Source organism: Crocodylus porosus, unplaced genomic scaffold, assembly GCF_001723895.1.
Source record: "Crocodylus porosus isolate Cpor-Errol unplaced genomic scaffold, CroPor_comp1, whole genome shotgun sequence".
NCBI classification, from domain to species: Eukaryota; Metazoa; Chordata; order Crocodylia; family Crocodylidae; genus Crocodylus; species Crocodylus porosus.
This window is the reverse complement of record NW_017728949.1, coordinates 73,435,533-73,459,317: the sequence shown is the minus strand read 5'-3', so window position 1 is coordinate 73,459,317 and position 23,785 is coordinate 73,435,533. Positions and strand designations below refer to the sequence as shown.

Below are 23,785 nucleotides of genomic sequence, written 5' to 3'. Positions count from 1 at the left end.
CAGCGGGGAAGTCCCGGTCCCTGCACAAGAAAACGGACATGAAGAATTGGTTAAAGAGTTCCGCTTTCTCCTCTGGCGCAACCACCAGATTGCCCAGAGTACCTTGCAGGGGCCCCACGTTACCCGGTGCCTTCTTCATCCTCCCTATATATTTGAAAAAGGACTTTTTATTATCCTTGATCTTGGATGCTAGTCCTAGCTCTATGTCCACCTTAGCTTTCTTGATAACCCCCCTACAGGCCCGAGCAGAGGTGGTATACTCCTCTTTGGAGATAGCACCCCCCTTCCGCTGGGTGTACGCAGCCTTTTTGGCAGTCAGGCATTCCCGGACGCCCTTGGTGAGCCAGGGGGGCTTCCAGGCACTCTTGCCCCCCTTGCTTCTTGTTGGGATGGACTCCCCCTGGGCCCTGAGTATCGTTTCCTTAAGGAACGACCACTCGCCTTGGACACTGAGTTCCCCTGCCCTCAAGGACCCCAGTGCCTCCCCCACTAGTCTCCTCAACTTGTTGAAGTTGGCCCTCCTAAAGTCTAGGGCTACCATCTTGCTGCAGGCCCTTGACACCCTGCACTGGGTGGTGAATTCCAGCAAGCGATGATCGCTATCGCCCAGGTGGTCAAGGACCTGGAGGCCCCTAACCAGGTCATCGCCTGTGGCCAGGACCAGGTCCAACAGGGCGTTTCCTCTGGTGGGACTGTGCACCTCCTGGATTAAGTGGAGGTCCTGTATCTCAGCTAGGAACCTCCTGGAATGGTCCATCCTGGCTGACTGTTCCTCCCAGCAGATGTCTGGGTAATTAAAATCACCCATGACAACTACATCCCTTGCAATTTCAAATCCATGCGAGTTCAACTTGGTCCAACTTCACCTCATGGAGGGCAGGGCACAATCATATGCAACAGTCTGAAAGAGGGGCCAACAGAGGGATTCTAGGTGAACTGTTTGAGGTCCCATATGGTGATGTTTGCCACACATTTAAGGCTGGTGAAGAAACAGGAATAGTTGGAAATGGGAAAGATGCACAGCTCATCTGCGGGAGTGAATAAGAAGTCAGAATATACTCAATGTAGTGGATCACCATGACTTGAAAAAGTCAGTGCTGAGGTGGACTGCGCTTAACGGGCACTACCATATATCTTATTCAGGTAAGTTGTACCAACCTATCTTTGTGGTAGGCTTTGTAGCATTTTTGGCACCAATGGGAGAGTGTTTGGGCTTGCTCCTACCTTCCTGGTGCCAGCCTGGAATTGCAGTATATCCAGGCCCAGGTCCCATTCCTTCCTGGCGGAGCAACTGCCCATTTTTTTTAAGGGCTACACATAAAAAAAAGGTTCCTATTTATATGTTTGCCCAATATAAGGCAAAATTTATAGTCATGCTCAGTGTTGGCTGCATTTAATCAACTTCATAATTGGTCTCCATTTTGCTGCTTTTAGCAACCAAAGATAGGCAAAGTATTTAATGAGGTTTCTTTGTATATGAATGTACAATGAAGGAAAAAAACTTATCTTGTATTTGAGTAAATATGGTATATTTATATATGCATACAGATGGTAGGAGAATATGAGAAAGACCATGTGTACACACATGCACATAGTATTTCAATTATGTGAAATTGCCAAGGATGTGAACATTAAAAGTCTACAGAACTGAGAAATATCATTCTTAGCTTATGAGATAATTCCATTTAAGCCAGAAAGCTTAAGAAATGAAGTTTTTAAGAACACCTGATAGTAAGTTTAAAATTTTCTAGGGAGATACTCTCTTTATGACGTTTTCGATCTCAGCCTTTTGGCTCAGATACGGGCTTGTGTGTATCTATCTTCTTTCTCTCTCAGCATTGTGAACCCCCTCCCTTCCCTTCCCCTCCCTCCACCCCTGGGCTCAGTTGGTGAACATTGTATTTTCTATAACCTAGTTGCACTCCCCTCTTAACCCCCATCCCTCTAATGTTAGTCTCTTGCTCGGGCGATTTGTATTTCCCTACTAGCTTTGTCATCTTTTTGGATTCACAGTCCTAAACATCTACTAATAAAATTCAACCTGTTCTACATGGGAAAGGTCTCAGGTGGTATACACCACTGCTTCAATTTACCTATAATAATTTAATTAGTGAATGACCTGCCCTATGAACATTTGGACTGAAAGGACTTCTAATACGTTCCTGTACTCCTTATTGGAACACTATATCATCTTTCTTTGAATGTCTGTTGAAGATATCTCAGGATATCTTGTGGTAGATCCTTCATAAACCAATTTATCTTATTGTTACATGTCCTTGGAATGACAGTCTTAAGCATCGGAAGAGATCTCCTTGTAAAATAGTTGTGATCGCCATAACTAAGTCAATCCCTTCATTTGTATCTTTCCTCATAATATCATATTTCTGTATCCCTCTTATGTTTTTGAGACCATAACAACAATTTCTGTAACTTTGTCCTATGCACATTCCAAATGTGTTATACATATATGTTTTCTTTGTTTTGTGGCTGTTTTATTTTCACAGTGACATTCCCAAAAACATGCTCAGAACTCCAGATAAGGCTGCACTGATGATATGAGTATTACTACCTGTCACTAATATTACACAAAGGATCTCTGCAGTAGAAGGCATAACAAAATAATCAACCCTTACCATTCACAGCAGTTACATTTACCGTGGTATTTGTGGTTTTTTCCATTTTAAGTATAGAGAACACCACAAATACCATGATAAAGTCAAATTCCACAGTGTGGTAAATGTTTGTTTTTTTTCTAATGCCACTCAGCACATTACATAACATATCCATGCATAACATTACCCATTTCTGTTGAAGCTTCATGTTGCAAACTCATGTTTGCTAGTCATGGTTACATCTAAACCACAACATTATACGTCATATTGGGCCTGATACTGAAAGACACCAAGTTTTATCAATTGTTGTCAGTATGTTCAAGAGACCTGTGGTAGAGGGCCACACCCTACACTACAGAGGAAGGGGAAAACTCCCACAGTCCATATCAATCTGATCATGGTGTAAAATTCCTTCCTGACCCCAAATATGGCAGTGTGACCCTGAGCAGAGGGTTGAAACTCTCTAACTTGGAAGCTCTGGCTTTGCTCCTAGCAGAATTGGTACCCCCAGTTGAAGTTTCCAGCCTTGATTTTAGCCAACACCCAATGCCTCTGGTAAGACTTAAAAACACTCTGATACATTTAGCAGAAAAAAAAGGGTGGATGGGTAAAGGGGGAGCAACCAGCAAAGCCCAGAAGCATGGGAAATAGATGTCCTAGAACCTGGAACTCTCTCTCCTTGGACAAGTGCTCTAGCCACTGGGTTGGTAGATTAAAACAGAAGCATTTCTAATCTTTTGGTGCCTAGCACAATCTGGACAACATGGGATTTTGTCCAGGTACAATTTCAGGACTTGCCTAGGTATATATATGTGTATCTGGGAGAACATGTCTCACCATAAAGTTGCCTGACCACATGGAACCCTACTCAGTGGGCAAGTGGATGCTATGAGTGTAATCTGCATAACTGCTATTGAGGTGCAGCCAGTGCAACAGGATTCTGCCCTGAGTTTCTCTTACTAACATGGGAGGACCCTGTATACAATACTTCTAACATTTGTGGCTAGCCTACTTATAATGTCTCTAAGAATACAAAGCCTTGCCTTCCATTGGGAATCTATACTGTAGTTTTCCAAAGTCTACATCTAGAAAGATTTCCCAAACTTCAGCATGCATTTTCTTTGGCTTATTTTTAACCTATTATTCTCCTGGTACTATGCTTAATAATTTATCTTCCTTCATGCTTGGATTCCTTAACACTGACATTGCCTGTAACAGTGGCACCAGCTCAAAATACTGCCTTAAAGAGAGAAGTTATCCACAAGAACAGAGAGAACCCCAAAATGTGCCAATCCCTTAACAACAATGTAAAGCCTTCAAAGCCAAAGCTCTTTTCAACATTAATCTTGGAAGTGCTATTAAGCAAAAAACTTACATTAATGTTAATAAGAAACAGAAGAAATAAAAAGCATGTCGTATGGGTTTAGTCAAGCAACTCCTGTCATGTGATTCATTGTATGAATGTGACTGACCATACCAGGATAGGTCTTCTTTCTCATTCTATTAACCTTTTCATTAAACTGTTTTGAATAGAAACTCCATGATAATATGACTGGTAGAAAATATTTTACATCTAAGACTAAAGATTAGAAAGCCATGCCAGCCACTTCTACCTCTTTAGTTCTTTCACACTGAGAACAAAGTGAATCGAGTAGAACATCAGCTATAATAAAGGTATTGTATTTTTTATTTTACACACATAATCACAAAAAATACAAAAATGAGTAGCTGTGGAATACAGAAAGACTATTATTTTCATCTGATTGTGAAGCCTGGCTTGCATTTTCAAAGAGAAGATATTGGCAGTATTGTATCTATATTTTATTCTTTTCCAAAAAAGGAGAAAGTGTGTGACTCACATACGTAATGAAACAGAAAAGTCTGTATCTAAGAACTGACCATTTAAACACACAACCCCTTTTTCTGTCACAGAAGAAAAGGAAAGCACCCCCTACTGGAGTCTTTAAAAAGGCTGGATGAACAACATAGAGACGTTAATTAATCACCTCTGTGCTGCTGAAGCTAAAGGTCAGTTCATCTTTTCCATTATATTCCTCTGTTCTCAGGGCTTGATAACTTGACAAAAACAGAAATAAAATAAAGTTCTTAGCTGCAACTTGGCATGTGCATATCTTAACCCAAGAACAAATTGTTTTATAATTACTTCTGAAAATCGCTTCAGACTGTTTTATTTTTCTGTGGCTGCCTGAGAAGTGTGAAAGAGAGAGACATTTTTTCATGCATTCAAGGCATTTTAGTTCTAATTTAGCAAAAATAAATAAATTAATAATTAAATAAACAGAATAAGCAGAGTCTGATGTTTCAAAGAGGAAAGTCAGGAGACATGACTGGCTTCACACCTAAAGACTTCTATGCGATTAAGTCATTTGAATAACTATTCACCAAAGTGAGTAAGAGATTCACAGCCTGGCCCATATTCAGTAATGAAAGCTGACATATGCAGGGTAGTGGGGGTTCATCTGAAAATCACTTGTTTCAGCATGTGGCTGGACCCTAGGGTTCAAACTTAAGAGCAGAGTTTGTTAGAATGGAGCAAGTGTAATCAGAGTCTTCATGAAACAAGCTTATAAACATGCTTGAATTAAGGAGGATTGCTGAGGAAATATCACGAGTGGAAACTTATTGGCTATCATACTCTTCACATAGGATGCTAAAAGACAGGGAAACACAGAGCAAATGAAGGAAAAGTTGTGGAAGATAGTTTTCCAGATTTTTTTATTAGCCATTCTTACTACTTTCGTTACTATACTGCATGTCAGAATCCTGTTGGACTTGTAGCTGCTGTCTGGAAGTTGGCAGCTTGTACTGAAGCCACTCTGCCTCTGCCCGCAGCGCCTTTGTTAACTGACAGAGGACGGAAGCTGCTGGCTGCCTTTGAAATGGATATGTTGGGTCAGTGGAAACAGTTGGGTGTTTTTGAATGGAACCTTATTTTTTCTTTTTTTTAAAAAAATAAAGTTGCGAAAAGTAGCTGCTGCTTCCTCTTCTTCTTCTTTAAATGCTTGCTTTAAAAAACACCCAACCCATTTGTGCTGACCTGATGAGTCGGTTTCAAAGACAATTTCAATCTTCTGTCAGCTACAAAGGCTCTACCAACAGAGGCAGAACTGAATCAATGCAGGCTTCTCTTTTCCTGATAACAGGAGCTTTCAGACAAAAGACTGACAGGTTTCTAAAATCTGCAATTTTTTAATATTGCAATCAAATGATCAAAAACAGTGGAGAAAACATCTCAAGAATATTTCAACTGTTTTCTTCCTCTCCTTTCATAGACTATAATAGAGTCATCTTGACATTTGTAGGTAGTCTTAGATGCTTGCCTAGTTCGAAATCTTTCCTTGCCAAGTAGATTATTTGATTATTATTAGATTATTTATCCAAAGCATTTTAAAACAATAAATATAATCAGAGATTTAATTTAAAGAGATCGAGGCTTTTTCTTTTGAGAGAGTGATGTTATTGTTTCAAACCAAAAAGAGAAGTGCAATAAGAGTTTTGGTGGTCTATTCAAATCTAAATCTAGGGTAGCCAGATATATGTTTAAAAAGCACACAGAAGAACACGGGCAGTGATTCTACCAATAATGCCACCTATGAGTTACCTTTGGAAAGGGGATACTGCACCTATGAACTCAATACACTAGGTATATTTTAATCCATAAAATTTCCAATTACTGCTTCAGAGTTTATTGTGCACATATGGAAAATAATACTTGTAAAAGAGAAAGGGGTTTGTGCCTGGTGCTGTCAATACTGTGAAGGATGGGGTGATTATAAAGCAAATTAACAATACTTTTAAATGTGCATTCACTTATCTTTCCAATTAAATCCTTGTTAAACAACTGCACAGACAGTAATGGTGCTTCTGCAAAGCACTGATCAAGACAGTTTTATTGTAATTTTTACTCTGTAACAATTAATCAAGTAGGCATTTTCTTTATTATTAAATTATTTAGTTAATAAATATTCTCAATTGGCTAACATATTTGTAGTTTACATGTTATTTTTGATTTTTTTAAAAATAGAACTTGAATATCACTATTTTCTTATAGCATGATAAGAGAAGAAATATTCTAATTTCTCTTGCCAATATATTATTTGTTAACTTGAGAAGGTAGTTGGCTTGGTAATAAATATACCTTTCCCACACCTAATGTAGTACAGTGTACCAACTGAAATAATGTTGGTATTCCTCTTACCATAAAATCCACTTTTTTTGCAATTATGTCATATCTAGCCCCTGTAAAAACTCATTTTCTCCCTACGAAGTGTACCTAGGCAGTAAAAATGCAGTAATTGACCTTTGTAAGTTGTGTTTTGAAGTTAATGCACAGGGTACTCCAAATAAAAATAACAGGACTCAAAGGTCATCTGCACTGCAAATACCAAACATTTTGAAAAAAAAAATATTAGCTATAAAGACAGTTAGGAGCAATCTTGTTTTATGTATGATCAACATTACTGCACGAAACAAATTGTATGCCTTGATTAGTTTCACTGAATATATAAGCATTAAGATACAATTTTAGAGATTCAGCAATGTATTATTCTCCCTTTATATATGTATTTTTTCTATTAATTCAATGCTCATGAAAACTGCTTGACAGTCCCAGAAAAGGAATGCCTTTCTAGGTACAAAACAGATACCTGTGTAAAAAGATATGCTTTTCTCCATCTTTTCACCAATGTATGCCATCTTTTTCTTAGGAGGATAATTCAGGCCTTTCCTATACCGAGAAATTAGTGCTCAGCAAGCTGCAGCATGAATTTACAGCACTCTAGTTCTTATGTAGGTGCTCTTAGCGAGCACTGGGTGCATCTACACAAGACACTGACTGCTCAGTAGAAAACTACTGCACACAAGCATGTCACAGCACAGACAGTGCTAATACGCTACTGCTCAGTTGCGTCACCTAAAAGACATTCGCCAACGCTACTGAGCATAACACTGGTTCCTGGTATTTATTTAGCAGTTGCTAATAAAAGTACTAAATAAATGCTCTGTAATGACTATGCGGTAATGTCTCATGTAGATGTACTCACTGTGTGTGAGGTAACATACTTCATAGTCTCACCCATAGGTATTCTAAGGACAGATTGTATTCAACCTATTAGGCAACTGAGTGGCTCTTTAGGTATCTGTGCATCTAAGTGACATCCTGTTCCACCTTGCTTGAGTCCCTGAAAGCCATCATTTAGAACAGGACTTCATATTAATCTCAAGCACTTAAACCATAAAAGTAGTAAGGAGGCACACCCACATTTTGTCCAATACCTTAAGGTAGGGGACCCTTCTCAGTAATAGGCCACGCTTGCCACTTTGTAGCCATACTTCCCGCTAAACCAGCGGCGATGGATGAAGCACAGCTGAGAGTATCTTCCATCCATCTTGTTGAAGATGGAAAAGAACGTAAGATTTATGTATTTAGAAGGTGATCAAGCAAGAAGGAGCTTGACTGTAGCCCAGTGAGGTGGGTCATTCCCTGGAAAGAAAAGAAATCCCAATTTCTGCTCTCAATGAATTTTGCATTAAGCTGTGTGTGTGTGTGTGCACGCGCGCGTGCGAGTGTGTGCACGCGTGCATGTGTGGCTATGTAGGCTTAGAAGTCTAGTAGGCAGGATGGGATCTGGGTCTAGGTGTCCACATGTAGATGTAGTGCAGAATAGTAGCCTCACTAGCTAACTTTCTGAGCAGCAACTTGCATGGGTAATTAAGTGCTAATCTCCATTCTTTCAATCTTACTGAAAATTAGGTATGGAAATGAAGACTGAAATGATACTTTCTGTAACATGCTCATATGTAATACCTAGACTGGGATCTCCAGCACTTTCCATACATACCTATTTCCACTTTCCAACATATCTGTTGAAGGCATATGACCCATTTCTTGTGAGCCTGAAAGGAATTATTCTTAATTATGTTTTCAATAACTGCACTTAAAACACTTATAAACTAAGAAAAATATCAGTCTCTTGCTGCCACTGACAGTCCTTGCAACCTCCAGTTCCTTAAATCAATGGTCCTGAAAAAATGATGACTTAGAGTGTTTCCAAAGAACTGAAAGATGTTGTGGTCTGGCATTGTTATGATCAAGTGATCTCCTCAGCTTTTAATGGGAAAAATAAATCATTGATAAAAGATAATCTTGTCACCTGGAAGCAAAAAGGTACAATATCAGTGGCTTCACATACAGAAAGAAAATCCTGTGCAAAGGACTACAGTAAATAAGGTATTTTGTGCTATAGCTGCTATTGCTGGCAAGAATGTCAGTTTTAGGAATTACCTCAGCTTAAGAAATGATAATAAAGGGCAAAAATGATCTAGTTAACTAAAAACAAAGAATGAAATGGATATCAGAGAGACTTAAAAAAAATCAAAAACTGTCTTTCCCTGTTTCTTCCTATTCCTGATCAATTGATGAAGTTGTCAGTTGTTACCTTGCTCCCCTTTCTCTATTTTTGTCTACTTTTTATTCAATTTCTGTTGCTGCAGATAACGTTAACAGCACAGAGGCAGGAACCAGCGTTAATGCTTTGCTCTCAGATTTATTCTATTAAAAATAGCTCAATTTTTTTCCTGTGCTGCTTAACTTGCAACAGCAGTGAAACCAGGAGATATTTAATAGATGCACAACACAAAATTTGGAAGGATGGTATGAGATTTAAGGGTGAACTCTTGATGGAGAAATAAAACCCAAAGCACTTTAGCTGAACAAGAATTGATCACATGTTAAACTCCTGGCATTTAAAAGTAGTTTTTAGACTGTTAACCAACAAATGTCTATTGTTGCATTACATTTTCATGGAAAATAAATGACATGCAGAAGAGAAATAGCATAAGATAAACACTCATATTTAAAGTACTATTTTTCTGGTTTAGTCTAAGGAAAAATAAAGATACATGGACAGAGACATAAAGATACTCGCATATAAGGAAAAAGGGAGGGAGGGAGGAAGGAAGGAAGGAAGGAGGGAAGGAGCTCTGCAAGTTAAGAAATGATACTTAGTAAGCAAAGCATTGGAGTAACAGTGCAACATACAGGCCCTTTGAAATGTTCCAGTCGTGGATGAAGCGCTCCAAAACTGTACCTTTTGAGATGAAAATGTATTATGTTGAAGCATTTCACCTTTTGTTACTTATACATGTAGACCCTGTCTGAATTTTTGTTTCTTCACCACCAGAGCTGAGTTATAGCCAGAGCCACCAGGGTTGTGCTTACCATTCCTCGTCCACCCTGCCAGACCCCTCACAACTCCCGAGGCCTCTGTTGCCTCCAGAGCTGGGTGCTCTGGTCTCAATCCCCTCTACTTCTGTGCTTTATTGAGAGGGGGGAAAAGAGAATTTCAGGGGATTTGAAGCTGGAGACCTTTGCTTATGACTTTACTCACGTGCTCTCCACTTTCTCCTCCCCTCTACCCCATCCCTGTTGAGGGAAGGGGATTGGAGCTGTAGACTGATGTGGCCTTCTCTAGTGCACCCTGGCTTGAGAGCTGCAATTGCATGAACCTGCAGCAATTCAGGAATGTTTCAGCCAGCAGACACCACAGGGGCTGTATGTGTCCCAGGGGCTGTATGTGTCCCATATCTAAAACAAACCCCTTTTGAAATGTTTCCAAGCTGGCAGGAAGAACTGATGGCAATCAATGTTGTGGGGGGCAGAGGGGAGAAGGGGGAAGAGAAACAGCAGCAGCTGAAGCAGGGGGGTACAAGAGTATCTGGCTTTCTATTGTAGGGAGGAAACCCAGAACTTTTGGGATATGCTGGTCTAGACATTATACAGTGCAGACAGGATGCACCTTTTGTACTAAACAAGCCAATATTGGTAGATTATTACCTTTGTCTCAGCAGTTTGAGGTTAATGCTGGCTAATTATCACGGGTAGTTATCAGGATGCTAAATTAAAAACCCAGTGCCCTCCCTCCCACCCTTGTGTATTCATTGTAATGCCACTTGAACGATATCTAATGCAAGGAGACTCAAGCACAATAGCTCCAAGGTCACCGACAGTAACTTATAGCAATCTCAGGACAGTTTACACAAATAGATTTACCCCAGTCCACAGTCTTCCCTTGCACAAAATAAGATGATTGTTATTTAAACAAATAATGTCCCCCTGCCACTTTAAAGTTATTCCTTGCATCTCTGAAATATTGTGCACATTTTGATCAGACTTACTGAATTTTTAAAGAATTGAAAGATGGACTTTTTGATTTCATGGCATACCCTATTAGGAGAATCAGTAGGGATTGCAATTGTGGCTTAGGAGATATGGAAAAGACTCCTTGACACTTTTATGTATGTGTACCTAACCATGACTTGGTTAGCCATAGCCTAAAGATTTTAATGGATGAGATTTTCAAAGATCTTTTAATGGAAAATACTTGTCTAAGTCACTTATCTAGGCCCTTCTTTAGACAGTATCATTCTTCTCCTTTAGGATAGTTCAGCAATATTAACAAAAATAAACATGAACAAAAACAATAGATAAGAAATAAAACCTTTCAGAACTTTAGTGTTTTCTTTTAATTTCCTTTGGCCACTTCACCGAGAATTAGATTTCTAAGTGTCCCCTACGTGGTTAATGTCAAAATGATGCCGACAATCCATTAGTTGCATCTTTGTATATTTGACTTTAACATTAGTATACAGAGTTGTTGATACATCTATGATACCAAATAACAGCCACACTATAATGTCCTGTCTAGTTACATAGAATTAGTCATTCTGATTGAGGTGGAAGCTTGTGCTATAACATAATGTCAATCTAATGTTTGGATGTCAAGACAGAATAGACGGGTCTAATATACTGAGGGAAGGCTTCCCTTCCTCCTCCACCACTCTCTATTTTTCTACCACTTAGCAAAGATTTTAGGGAGATACTAAAGATAAGAAATTCCGGTTTTTTTTTTTCTGTTCCCAATAAAATTATTTTGCACTACCCTCTTGAATCAAGAGACCCACACAATGGCTAAAAGAGTTAGCCTAGCTGCCTGTTAACACCCAGTGAAGTCAATGGAGTTACACTAATGCAAAATTCAAAAAGGATGTGGAGAAGCTTGAGAGAGTCCAGAGGAGAGCCATGCGCATGATCAGAGGTCAGGAAAACAGATCTTACGATGACAGGCTGAGAGCCATGGGACTCTTTAGCCTGGAAAAGCGCAGGCTCAGGGGTGATCTGATGGCCACCTATAAGTTTATCAGGGGTGACCACCAGGATCTGGGGGAACGTCTGTTCACCAGAGCGCCCCAAGGGATGACGAGGTCGAATGGTCACAAACTCCTGCAAGACCGCTTCAGGCTGGACATAAGGAAGAATTTCTTTACTGTCCGAGCCCCCAAGGTCTGGAACAGTCTGCCAGCAGAGGTGGTTCAAGCGCCTACATTGAACACCTTCAAGAGTAAATTGGATGCTTATCTTGCTGGGATCCTATGACCCCAGCTGACTTCCTGCCCTTTGGGCAGGGGGCTGGACTCGATGATCTCCCGAGGTCCCTTCCAGCCCTAATGTCTATGAAATCTATGAAAATTACTGAACTTGCTAGGACTATAAGGATACACATATTTGGCAAAACAGAAGAGCATTCCATAGAGATCAACTCAGGGTTTGAACTTCAGTCTGCTCCCTTTTATTTCTAGCCCTTAGGTATAGCCTTGCATATCCTCCAGTCTTCTATCTTGCTGCCAAGCTATGTACAGCTATTACATAAAAGAGAGAGTTTTATTTCACAGAATAAGGTCTCAAAGAATGAGGTCACATGTAAACTCTGAAATTAATGTTGAGTTTTATTTTGCTTCCAGAGCCAATTAAAGCTCTACATCCTTGACTTTAAGGGTTGAACTTTTTTATTGCCATTCTCTTTTCCTGTCTTTCATGTTACATTAACCCTCCTTCCAAGAAATTGTCACTTTGACTCCTCCCTCTCATGTAATTTTTGCTGTCTTCTATGTTATTACCAGGCTTGACTTCCCTCCTTTTTATGTTTGGCAAACAGTCTCTCTCTCCACAAATTAGCATCTTAATAAATTGTCATATTCCACCAAGTTACTCCAAGTTCCTTAAAGTTACATTTTACAAAAATTCACACAATGGGTTCTCATGAATTTTAAGCCCAGCTGCCAGTCAAACTGTAGATATAAACAGGGAATCCAAACCAATTCCAAGGCAGATGAAATGCTAAAAGTAACAGTACCTCTTCAGCAAATTATTGCTCCTGGGTGCATGTTTTCATGCATGCCTGGGACTGCAGCATGCTGAGCCGGTTTGAAGCATCCCCAGCTGGCAAGGGACTGGGGAGTGAGGGGGTGGGAGGGGATGTCAACCTGCCAGCCTGGGGCTGGCTCATCGTGCTGTGGTGGGGCTGGCTGGGGCAGGAGGTTGCATCAGTGCTGGGCTACTCAGCAGGCAGCCCCCATACTGAAACACCCTCTGCCACAGTCAGCCCCTCCACAGCATCTACACATGCTGCTGTTGCAGAGATTTTTACTCCTCAGCAGAATAGTACTTGTATTTAAAAGTTATAAATAATAAACGTTTTGTATGCAATCACCCAATTTGTACTATATATAAGTAGGTATAAAAGTGCTGCTTAGAAGTCTGCTTGTGGAGTACATGTAAAACTTTCAGCAGTTTCAAAAAAGGTAAAATGAATCAATTTTGGATGAACTACATCTACATGTGCCTATAGTAATTTTCTTATGCTTATTTCAAGGTTAGTTTTTTCAGATTTCCCCTTACTTCCAGGTACTTAGGGAGATCATGGTCTGGCAGTAAGGAGGGGTAAGGAACTGCAATGGGAAGAAGTTAGAGTGCAGAGGGTATGGGGGCTACCTGACCCCCAGATTTATTTTCCTGGCTGTAGCAGCAGGAGGGGGACAAATTCAAGAAAACCTCTAATATTTAGATTTTATACCTGGAAAATAACAAATCTATAAATTTTCCATATATAGAGTCTAATTATTAGGGCATCATCTTATATTTGGGGCCATCATATTCAAGCAAATACAGTACCTTCAATGAAAGTGAAGTGCCCTCAGAATTTCACAGGATCAGTCTAATCTGAAGGGCTGAGGCTAGAATTAGAGGGGTTCAGTGTTGTCTGATGATAAGCATTGACCAGAGAAACTTCTATTTGGTGTAGAAGAACATGCACAACAGTGACAATGTCAATAAAACCCTGTGATAGCAATGAACTAAGCAGGAAGAGCTCTAGTAAGGTGATGCATCTAAAATAGGTGGTTATTTGGGTACTGATTTAAATGGGACCTGTAGATACAACCATTATGTATTTTTAGAAATAGTACTACCAATATGTATTTTTAGACTACATACCAAATACAGTATATATTTTTAGAAATGTGTGCTACCAACCAAAAGCAGTAGCTTAGCTGAGTGACAGAAATGCATTTAAGTGTTTGACAGTAATATCTTGGCTCCCTTATTCACCTACTGCATATGAGGTGCACAGTGTTCTTCACAATTTAATAGCTAGGCGTTTTCACTCCCTCAATTTATTTTGTCCTATCAACTTGTATGCAGTAGATGCAGAAATTCAATAGTTTTACTGGTGACTCAAGGTTATTACACCACTCACCCAACACACTGCAGGACCCTGAAAGGTACTCTCACCTCCTCCAAAACTGGGGGTTCTGCAGCGCAATCTCCAGCTCTAAATAGATTTGTGTTATGCTACAACACCAGGTCAGCATAGTGTGGTCATGTTTTAAAAGCCTAAACATTTTATTGGTCTAACAATGGTCTCTAAGCAATATTAAAAAAGAAAAAGGAAGAGTTTAACAGATTAGAATATAGAGTTGGTTAATTCAGGAAGCCCTTAATAAATTTTAATGCATCACTCTTGACTCCATATTTGAGAGGCCATTGTTGTCAATGATATTCATCTAGTTATTTATATAATGTTAATGCTGCATGTTCAGACCTTGCCACGAATAGTAACCACGTGAATGGTTTGGGGAAGTGTTTGCCTACAAACTACCAATAATCGCTAAAACACCTGTAACATGTTATGTATCATTTAACGTTACACTGGCTTGGGTTATACTTGTGGAAAACTAAAACTACTTTTCAATTTAAATGTAATTATAACTTTGTTTTCAGTTTTCATGTTATGTGTCTCTTTAATGCTCATCATTCTGGTCTTGCTCCCTTGGGTGACATCTTGAACAAACTTACCATTGGCTTCCACTAAGCCAGGATTTCAGTCTAGCCTTAATGTTTTGTTCTCTTCTTTTTAAAGCATCTGTCTTTTCCTTTTTCCTCCATTGTTCCTTTAGTTTCCAGGCTTGCTTATTCAAATTTTGTTTAACAGTCAATATTCAATTTACTTAATTTTTTTCACTTTTTTTTCCTTATTCCAAATCCTCAGTTTGTATGTTTTACATCTTGTCATTTTGTTTCATTTTTCTCATTTTCTCCTTCTCATCTCCAGTTTCCCTACTGTTTTCACTATTTTATGTTCTATTTTTTCTGTCTCCGAAACCAATACTTATTCTTTGCTTTTGTTTGCTATATCTACCTTTCTTTTTCTCTCTTTCCCAAAATATAGCTCATCATTCTCTGCCACCAGCATGCAGCAGATTCTGAAATATTGTCATCTGAGACAGTTAAGTACTAAACAAAACATTACCAGGGTGAAGGAATCACTTACCCTGATTGACAACAAATCGTAACTTCTGTATTGTTGCCAGATTGCCGCTGACTCTGTATATTCCATCAACATCCAGACCTGAAAAAGGAAAACATATTTCATATTGGCTCATGTGAGTATTTTACTTGAGATGTCTGTCAAGAAACCATGAATGTCCTAACAAATATAGGGAAGAACACTATAGTGAACAACCAGATAATAATCCACCTGACAAAGACTAGAAGCATATGATGACTCCTGCCTGATTAAAACAACAAAGAAAAAAATTGTAGATTAATTCAATTGAACCCAAGATATCTAATTATAATGCTCTAGTAATTCTATTAGAAGGCATGCAGTATAAGCAGAGACGTTCCAATTAGATGGGAAAAGATGGTGCAGTATTGGCTTGTGTGTTCACACACAGCCTCTGTAGGATAGAATATCAGACTTGGTTAAGTGTATATTAATTATTTACATTAACTGGGCTTGAAGAGTTTTTCAGGTAGACCCAGGCTTTTTTCAGCTGAAGGTCATGAATTGCATTTCTGGTATTGTGTGGAAACTGTTAGATGATTGCCATGTAATTAAGACACATGTAAGATGATGTTTGTATCAGTTATTAATACAGTTCTACTATGATTTGGTTTTGCATCACATCAGTTGTGTTTGAAGATGGCATGCTATGATATTCTAAATAGCCTGTGCTCTGGAGTTTATTACTGCAATAATAAAGGCCAGCCAAATACATTTACAAGGAGAAGCAAATACTCCCATCCCTCTGTTATGTCTGCTCAGGTGTCCTTTTCTGGGTGAAGCTATTTGGCACATTCCTTGTAATGACATACTATCTATCTCCTACAATAGGCAGGACTATAGGTTGATATGTCTATAGGCATTCTTATAATTCAAGGTGCATTTTTGAAGCACAGTCCAAGCAGTAGAAGGAATGTGTATGCTCAAATTATAAAACCCCAAAATGTAAATTGCAATTTGAAATGTACAAGTGGTAGGTCAAGAAGGCAAAGAGCATTTTCTCCAAAATGGGCTTTTTCACTTGGAATCCGATCATGTACCATTGGAAGAAATGTTTTTGTTGGGAAATGCTGTGATTTGTCAAAATCAAAACTTCTCAGGAAATATATTAATTTCCATAAACTTTTAAAGGGAAGGTTTTTCAGGTCCCAGGGGAAATTTCTTTTCAAAATCAGAGGGAAAAGGCCTGAACAACCAAGACTTCAATAATTAGGACATTCACCTAGTATGAATGAGATTCTGAATCAAATGCATATTGGTCTCTCTCATCTCCCAAGGAAATGCCCTAAATAACTACTGAGCTAAACTGAGGTCTCTTTCTCCCAGAAAAAATTCCAAAGGTCTAGTTCCGCTTTCAATGTAGAGTGAAAACAACTGCTGAAACATCAAAATTTTGAATTTTTTCACAAAAAAGGAATTCTTGTTTTCTAGCTGTACAAGAAACATCTTGATTCCATTTATATAAGATTTTCTTTAAATCGGAATAATCATTGTGTAATATACCTTGATTATTCCTGCTTTTTATATCAGTCTGTATCATTTTCTGCTCTGCACCTGTGGGTTGCCATGAAAGCTAATACTGAAAATGATGATTCATTTCAGGAAGATCCCCTTTGGTTACAGGGGACTAAAATGAAAGTTTATCTAAGAGAAATCAAAAAGGATTTGGTAATCAAGAATACTTGGAATCTATCCATGCGCTGGATACATAACATATGAGCAAATGGAAGTCACTGAAATGTTTAAGTAATGCAACTCTATCCTAAAGCCTAACAGTCTTACTCTCTCTTAGCTAGGGGGGAGTGAGACAGCAAGAGTAATCCCTAGTTTAGGAATGTGGAACTCTTGTGGTCAGAGGTTCAGACTTTCAGCATGCTAAATGACATGTGAGTTGATCTAAACCAGAAAGTAAAAGGAAAAAAGAAGAACAAACCAACCAACAAACAAACAAACTGATGTTAAAAGATTAATGTCAGTTTGCATTCAGATAAATTCAGTTCTCAGTCCTTTGAGACACGGGGCATGTCAAAACTACCCATGTAAGCTTTCTGCATGATAACAATCTCTCACATTAGCAGCACCATTTTGAAATACCTCAGCCCATTGATTGAAATCATGCTATTTAAACGATCTATAGCAAGTGAAAATGAAAAACTATTGAGCAAACTGGAGGATGTTACATTTTACAAAATGATATGTAAAATATAAGTGAATTATTATTGTTCTAAATTGACTTAGGTCAGAAATGGGGTCTAATTACCATTTCATTTTGATACTATACAATATGGCAGACAGAAGAAAAAAAACCTAAGACTGTTATGTCAATCATAGTATTCACATGCCATCAACTTTCTGTCTCAAAATATTTAAAAATTAAGCCAGACCAAACCAATGTAAATTGGTGGATTTGGACATCCTTTTCATGACTGACTTATCCTAGCTGGATTGTAAACTACTTATTTTGGAAATACAATTTGATCAAGAATAATTTTAAGAAAGAGAGATAGCCTCAAGGTTCCAATATTTTGATTCTGTGAACAGTTTTCAAACAAATTCACTTTTAAGGGCACCTTTATATCAAGAATAAAAACATCTCTGCTCTGCTGTCAGTGTTTCTTCACAGTAGGATATAAATACTTAGGGAACAAGATGAAACAAAAGTCTTTTCAAAGTTTTCTATCTACTGCTGACATTAAAGTATAGTGGTAGAGAACATTTCAGTAAAGAAAATATTTATTATAATAAAGTCTGAGTATTTGTTCATTATATGCTGACCTTCTCATGTTTTAAAATGGTGTTTATCACTGAGATAAATCACTGATTTTTTCCCCCTAGAGGATAACAACTCTTTTTTTTTCTTTTCAGGAAGCTTAGAATAGGATGGATTCACAATTAGGAATGATCAGACTAAATGGTAGTTAAAACTCAGTGGAAAGAATGCAGCTGTCCCAAGTTATTCCCACCATAAATCTTACGAGCTTTCCAGAATGAAATCTAGGATAAGGACTGACTCCAGAATATACTTGTTTATCTGCCAAAATATGAGCAGTGTGTAACATTGCTTGTGCTAAAAGCAGTCATATATCATGGTTTAGGATATAGTGAAATTACCGGTGAGAAAACTAAAAGGAAACAGAATTCAGGTTCAGCTGACATACATAGCATCATCAAAAGTTACATGAATTGCTCTGCATAACTAGGCTGAAGCTCTTGTAAGAACATGCTACCTTATGAGATATTTAGTGCTCTGTTTCTAGCGGAGTTTAGAATTTCCAAAAATAGCTTTTCTTGCTTTACTATAGCACTCCTAGTTCCAGATGAAATCTGGAAGTGCAGAGGACAAGTAAAACAAAGGAAAGCTACAAAGGACACAGTTAGGCAGATATTGCAGAACTTGGACAGTTTGAATTTTGTATTAGAGACTGTAAATGTTCAGGACAGTTCTTATGGTTTCTTTGAATAGGGTAATCTATTTCTATTTGAAACAGGAGTTCTCATTCATAACATGTATTATAGGAAAGTACAAGATCCTGCCCTATTTTATACCTATGAAACTCCATATTTTCCTCATGTTGAAGATAATAAATAGCACCAATCAAACCTGGCTTGGTATCCTGAGACCTGTCATTTGTGATATTTTCTGAAAACTGAATATTTTGGAAAATTTCTTCTTTTTTTTCCTTCTTTATAAAATTTGCATCCACTTTTCTACTCTTTTCTTAGTTACGGGTTTTTTAGAATGATAACTCTATTTCATTGCTTAGTACTTGATAAATTACTATGGAGCTCTCAAAACTTTAACAATAGCTGGTTACTCATGTGCACTTTATTTTTTGTTGTGCTTCTTTTTGTTTAATGGTTTACACATCCTTTTGTTTAAAATTAGTCATGTTAAGGGTGACAGATATTGCATTTCAAAGAAGCCTATTATGTTTCCCCATAAACAAAAAGATCATATGTTTTAAAACTAAAGTATCATTATGTAATCACGCTGTTGTATTATAAACTATTTTGAGGGCTCAGATACCCAGGGCTATCTTTACAAATATTTAAAAGATCATAAACAGGGTATATCTCCCTAAGTTGTGATTTTTTTTCTCGTTTTTATCTCTATTTTACCAATAGATTATTAAACCCATTTTAAAAAACGTCATGGAGCACAAAAAGTCCAATATGAAGCCATGAAAGGGAGAAGACATTTGTGACTATACTGACTGCATCGTAATGCATATGGCAAGAGAAATGTCTCAAAAACAACTTAGCCATCCCACAAAAACAGAAGTCAAGGTTACCTGCAATCTTCCTTTTCCAAGAGAAAGATAATTACATTTTCCATATATACCCCAAATCTAAATGATCTTAAATTTAAGATGATCCCCCAAAATTAGATTCCAAATATGGAAAGTTTATGTATTTGTTATGCATAGCATCTAATTATTGGAGGATTGTCTTAAATTTGCCCCCACCTGCACTACATGTGGTGGGGATGCAGTAGAGCAGACAGTGGGAAGGCAAGTAGCTTGCCCCCTGCCTGTCCCCCACCCAATATCCTCCCTTGTGCTTGCCCCCTAGAGCCTGAGGCCCCCAACACTCCTTCTCCCCATCTTCCCTTCCCCTGAAACCTTTGCCCCTACTTGCACCTTCCCCAACTTACCCTTACTCCATGCCAGCAGGCTTAGTCCATGTTGTACCCTGAGGAGCACAGAAGCACAGCTGCAGCTAGGTGCTGTAGCAGTGATGCAGAACCAGCACTGCTGCCACAGGGCTGGGCTGGGGCTGTGCTCCATGCTCCCGGCTGCAGTACAGATGGAGCCTGCCTGCACCAAAGCAAAAGTAAGTGGTGGGGGATAGGAGGGTAGAAGCAGTGTTGAGGGGAGATGGGGGGTGGGGGCAGGGACTCAAGGCTGGAGGGGAACGGCAGGGGAAAAGTAGGGGGTGCAGAGATGGCACGAGAGCCGGTTTCCAAATATGGTATGGCTTCTTATTTCCAGGTCAGTGCATAAAAATATAATATATATTTTAAAATATTATATTTTTTTTTGCTCCTGCTGCACTGAAAGTCTAAGACACCAATATATGCCAGGTACCATTCATATTCACACACAGAGAGGGTGTCACTTGATATACTACAGGTTTATGTACAGGCATGGTTTGTGGAAGACAATGTGAAGATATAGATATCAGAAATACAGAAGAAAATGAAGTTGAAAAACAAAAAAACCCAATGGTGTTTATTGTAAACTATGACAGCCATGTCAAACTGGTTGGAATAAGGCCATACAGCACAGAAGATCCATAGAACACATTTTGGGTACAAACAGGTGTTTGTAGGACCTGAGTAAGGTTTAGGTAGCTTAAATTAAGCTGCTTAGAGGCATTCACTAAACTCGGTTAACCCATTTTAAATTAAGCTACCTAAACCAAGAGTGGTACATGCAGGTGTTCACTGATGCCAGGAACCATGGGAGCCTGAGGTAAGTAACTTGGGGATGTAGGCTGGTGGGATTGTGGGGCCTAGTAAATTCATGGGGGAAGGGGGCTGATGAGTACACAGGGTGCTGGTGGGTCCACGGGGAGATGGTGGCTGGGGACTAAAAATAGCCTGGTCAGGGGAACAGCACATTTCCAGGGATGGGTGAATGGCTGGGACTTCCCAGTTCTGGGGTCGCGCTGTGAATACATGGAGATGTTCACTAAGCTGGGTTAACCCATTTTAAATCATGTTAACCTAGGTCAATGTAAACTGAGTTTACCTCACAGGTGAACTCACTTTAGATGAGGCACACCCTTTTTAGGGTGATTTAAGCTGTGTGTGAAAACCTGAACACCCACCCATTTAAATATAACACTTCTACATCCCCCTTTTCATCTGCTGACATTGAATCAATTTTCAGTCTCTGTTTCTGTTTTCTCTTCATTCAGCCTATCAAAGGTTCACATTAATGAGACTGAAAAAAGTCAGACTTTCCAACCTGGCTTGCAAATATTGCAACTGGACTCCCTTTTCAGTCCATAAAAGGAACTCCAGAGGTGAGCATGATACACTGCCTGTGTAAATAGATAGGACAGAGTGATAGAGATCTAGAGTGATGGGAAAACAAAAGTCTTGCATACAACACAGGGTAACTCAATACTGAACCCTAATCTGATGAACAGTTAATCACTGACTTAGCAGTTGCCTTGGTACCAGAAATCATGATCTGGTTGCATTTACGTTGTGCAAACAAATGTTGACACCAATATATACTGGCACCAAATATATATATATATATATATTGCACACACACGCAAACACATACCCACACATGCATATACATAACACTTTAGTTTAAGAAAGCTAGACTTATTAAAGTAAATTGTTGGCATAGCTGAGAACTTAAATTTAATGTAGGGAGTGTTATTAAAACTTGGGAATTTTTAGGGAATGCCCAGAGAATCACAATTATGCAGACACAATGAAAATTCTCCCCTGGGAAAAAAGCTATCCTTAGTTTAAAGAAAATGACATAACATTTTAAAATGAGCAGGCCCAGATAACTGATATCCAATAATCCTAAAGCAGGATTTACAACCAGGGTGTTGCAGGAGCCCAGGGTACATCTGAGATACTTTTAGGGGGCTGCAGGGCACTGCACAATTTTAGTACTGTTAGGTGTGCAAACACTTAAACATGATTCACAAGATAAATCCATAGATGTCAAATAGGAATCAATACTGTCTAAAAACTATTGCATCTTTCTGAGTTCTTTACAACAGAAAAATCACTGTATTATTTTTCCATGGTAAAAAAAAAAGAAAAAAGAGTGAAACTAGGTTATGGCATTTTCTGAGGGCTGTCTGAGTTTAATAAGGTTGGGAACCACTGTCCTAAAGGAACTAAGTAGGAAATCTAGAGAAATTTCAAAGGTTTAGAGGACTACTAACTTAGTTTCAATATTTAAGTAGTGGAAGAGATGGCTATAGGTGAGCTAAGTTCACAGGTAGGTTCATTGATTTACCCTGTAAATATATCATTAAAAGCTAAATATATAATTACAGTAAAAGCTTTGTTATCCGGCATGAGTGGGGTAAGGGGGTGCCAGTTATATAAAATTTCCAGCTACCTGAGGGCAGGGGCTTTTCAGTCAGATGCGGAGTGGAGGGGGTGGGGTTGCATGTGGAGCCTGTGGGTGGGTATGTAGAGCAGCAGCAGCACAGGGTGGTGGGTGGCAATGGCAGCAAGCTTTCCGCAAAGTGTGCGAGCTTCCCGCCTCCCCCCGTGTCTGGTCGGTCGGCTGGAAATTCCATTTAATAAAGTGTTCTGGTTACTTAAATGCCAGTAAACACCGCTTTTACTGTATTTAACATCAGCATAGTTTTATGGAAGGTAGGACTTGTTAGGTAAATCTGTTGTCTTTCTTTTGACATAATTAGAGGTTAGGTTGATAAAGGCAATATTATCAATATGGTTTATTTGGATTTCTCCAAAGCATTGGGTATAGTATCAAATGGCTTTTTGACTAATACACTTAGATTATATGGAATTAATGAGGTCATGTTACACACATTAAAAATTGACTTACTGACAGATCTTAAAATGTAGTTGTTAATGTAGACACATCAATCCATAGGGATGTTTCTGGCAGGTCCCTAAAGGACTGTGCACAGTTTAAGTACTAGGTAATATTTTTATTAATGACCTAGACAATGGTATAAAATATTTTCTAATAAAATTTACAGATCACACAAAGATTGACAGACTACAAAATAATTAGGAGGATAGATTATGGACACAGAGGGTTTATCTACACAATATGCTTTACAGTGTAGTAGACTAATTTGCTTCACAGTAAAGCATTACCATATACATGTGCATGGCAATTAGGGCATAGTAGACTAACTGACTGCTCTGTCAGATATAAGTGGTATCCGGGAGCGTGGTAAATTACTGTGCTTAAACTCACATGTAGATGATGACATCAGGATTAATTTTCTTTGACTCAAATTGAGCCAGAATATATTCAGTAGCATTAACTGCATGTGTAGAGGCACGCAGGTAGATCTAAATTTCTGAATTTAAATGTTCACAATGTAACAAAATGAGTTGTCAAAAGTTGGGAACCAAGAATACACCTACAAAATGGAAGACTCTGTCTTGGATAGCAGTTACCCAGAAAAAGCTTCAGAAGGTCATCATACATAACTTGGCAAACATGAGCCTGCGGTTCAGGCAAAAAGGTATAAAAAGCAGAATATCAAGCAGAAGTACAATGATCTGTCTTCTGTGTCTACACATGCCATTAATGTGCCTGAATTTTTTGAATACAAAATTCAGGTGCATTAAGCTGCAGCCCCACATGCATCTGACCGTGTGCCCATTGGGCATGTCCAGATGAGGCTGCTCATGCCTCTTGCCGCATCTCAAAGCAGTTTAAGACATGGAAAGAGGTACACTGGGAACAAAAAAAAAAAATTCCCCATGTTGCATATTTG

The 23,785-nt window shown here is 38.7% G+C and overlaps 1 protein-coding gene and 1 long non-coding RNA gene across 3 annotated transcripts in view; one reads left to right on the top strand and one right to left on the bottom strand.

Moving 5' to 3' along the window:
- Nucleotides 1-23,785, bottom strand: part of ARHGAP15 (Rho GTPase activating protein 15) — a 511,110-nt gene that overhangs the window by 155,370 nt on the left and 331,955 nt on the right. For both annotated transcript variants that reach the window (XM_019554206.1, XM_019554205.1), the window contains exon 11: nucleotides 15,299-15,376. In XM_019554206.1, coding sequence (XP_019409751.1) covers nucleotides 15,299-15,376 — 78 coding nt within the window. The remainder of the gene's footprint in view (nucleotides 1-15,298; nucleotides 15,377-23,785) is intronic.
- Nucleotides 4,346-18,918, top strand: LOC109322921. The gene is made up of 2 exons (XR_002104509.1): nucleotides 4,346-4,640; nucleotides 15,339-18,918. It is a non-coding gene; the product is annotated as an uncharacterized LOC109322921 (long non-coding RNA).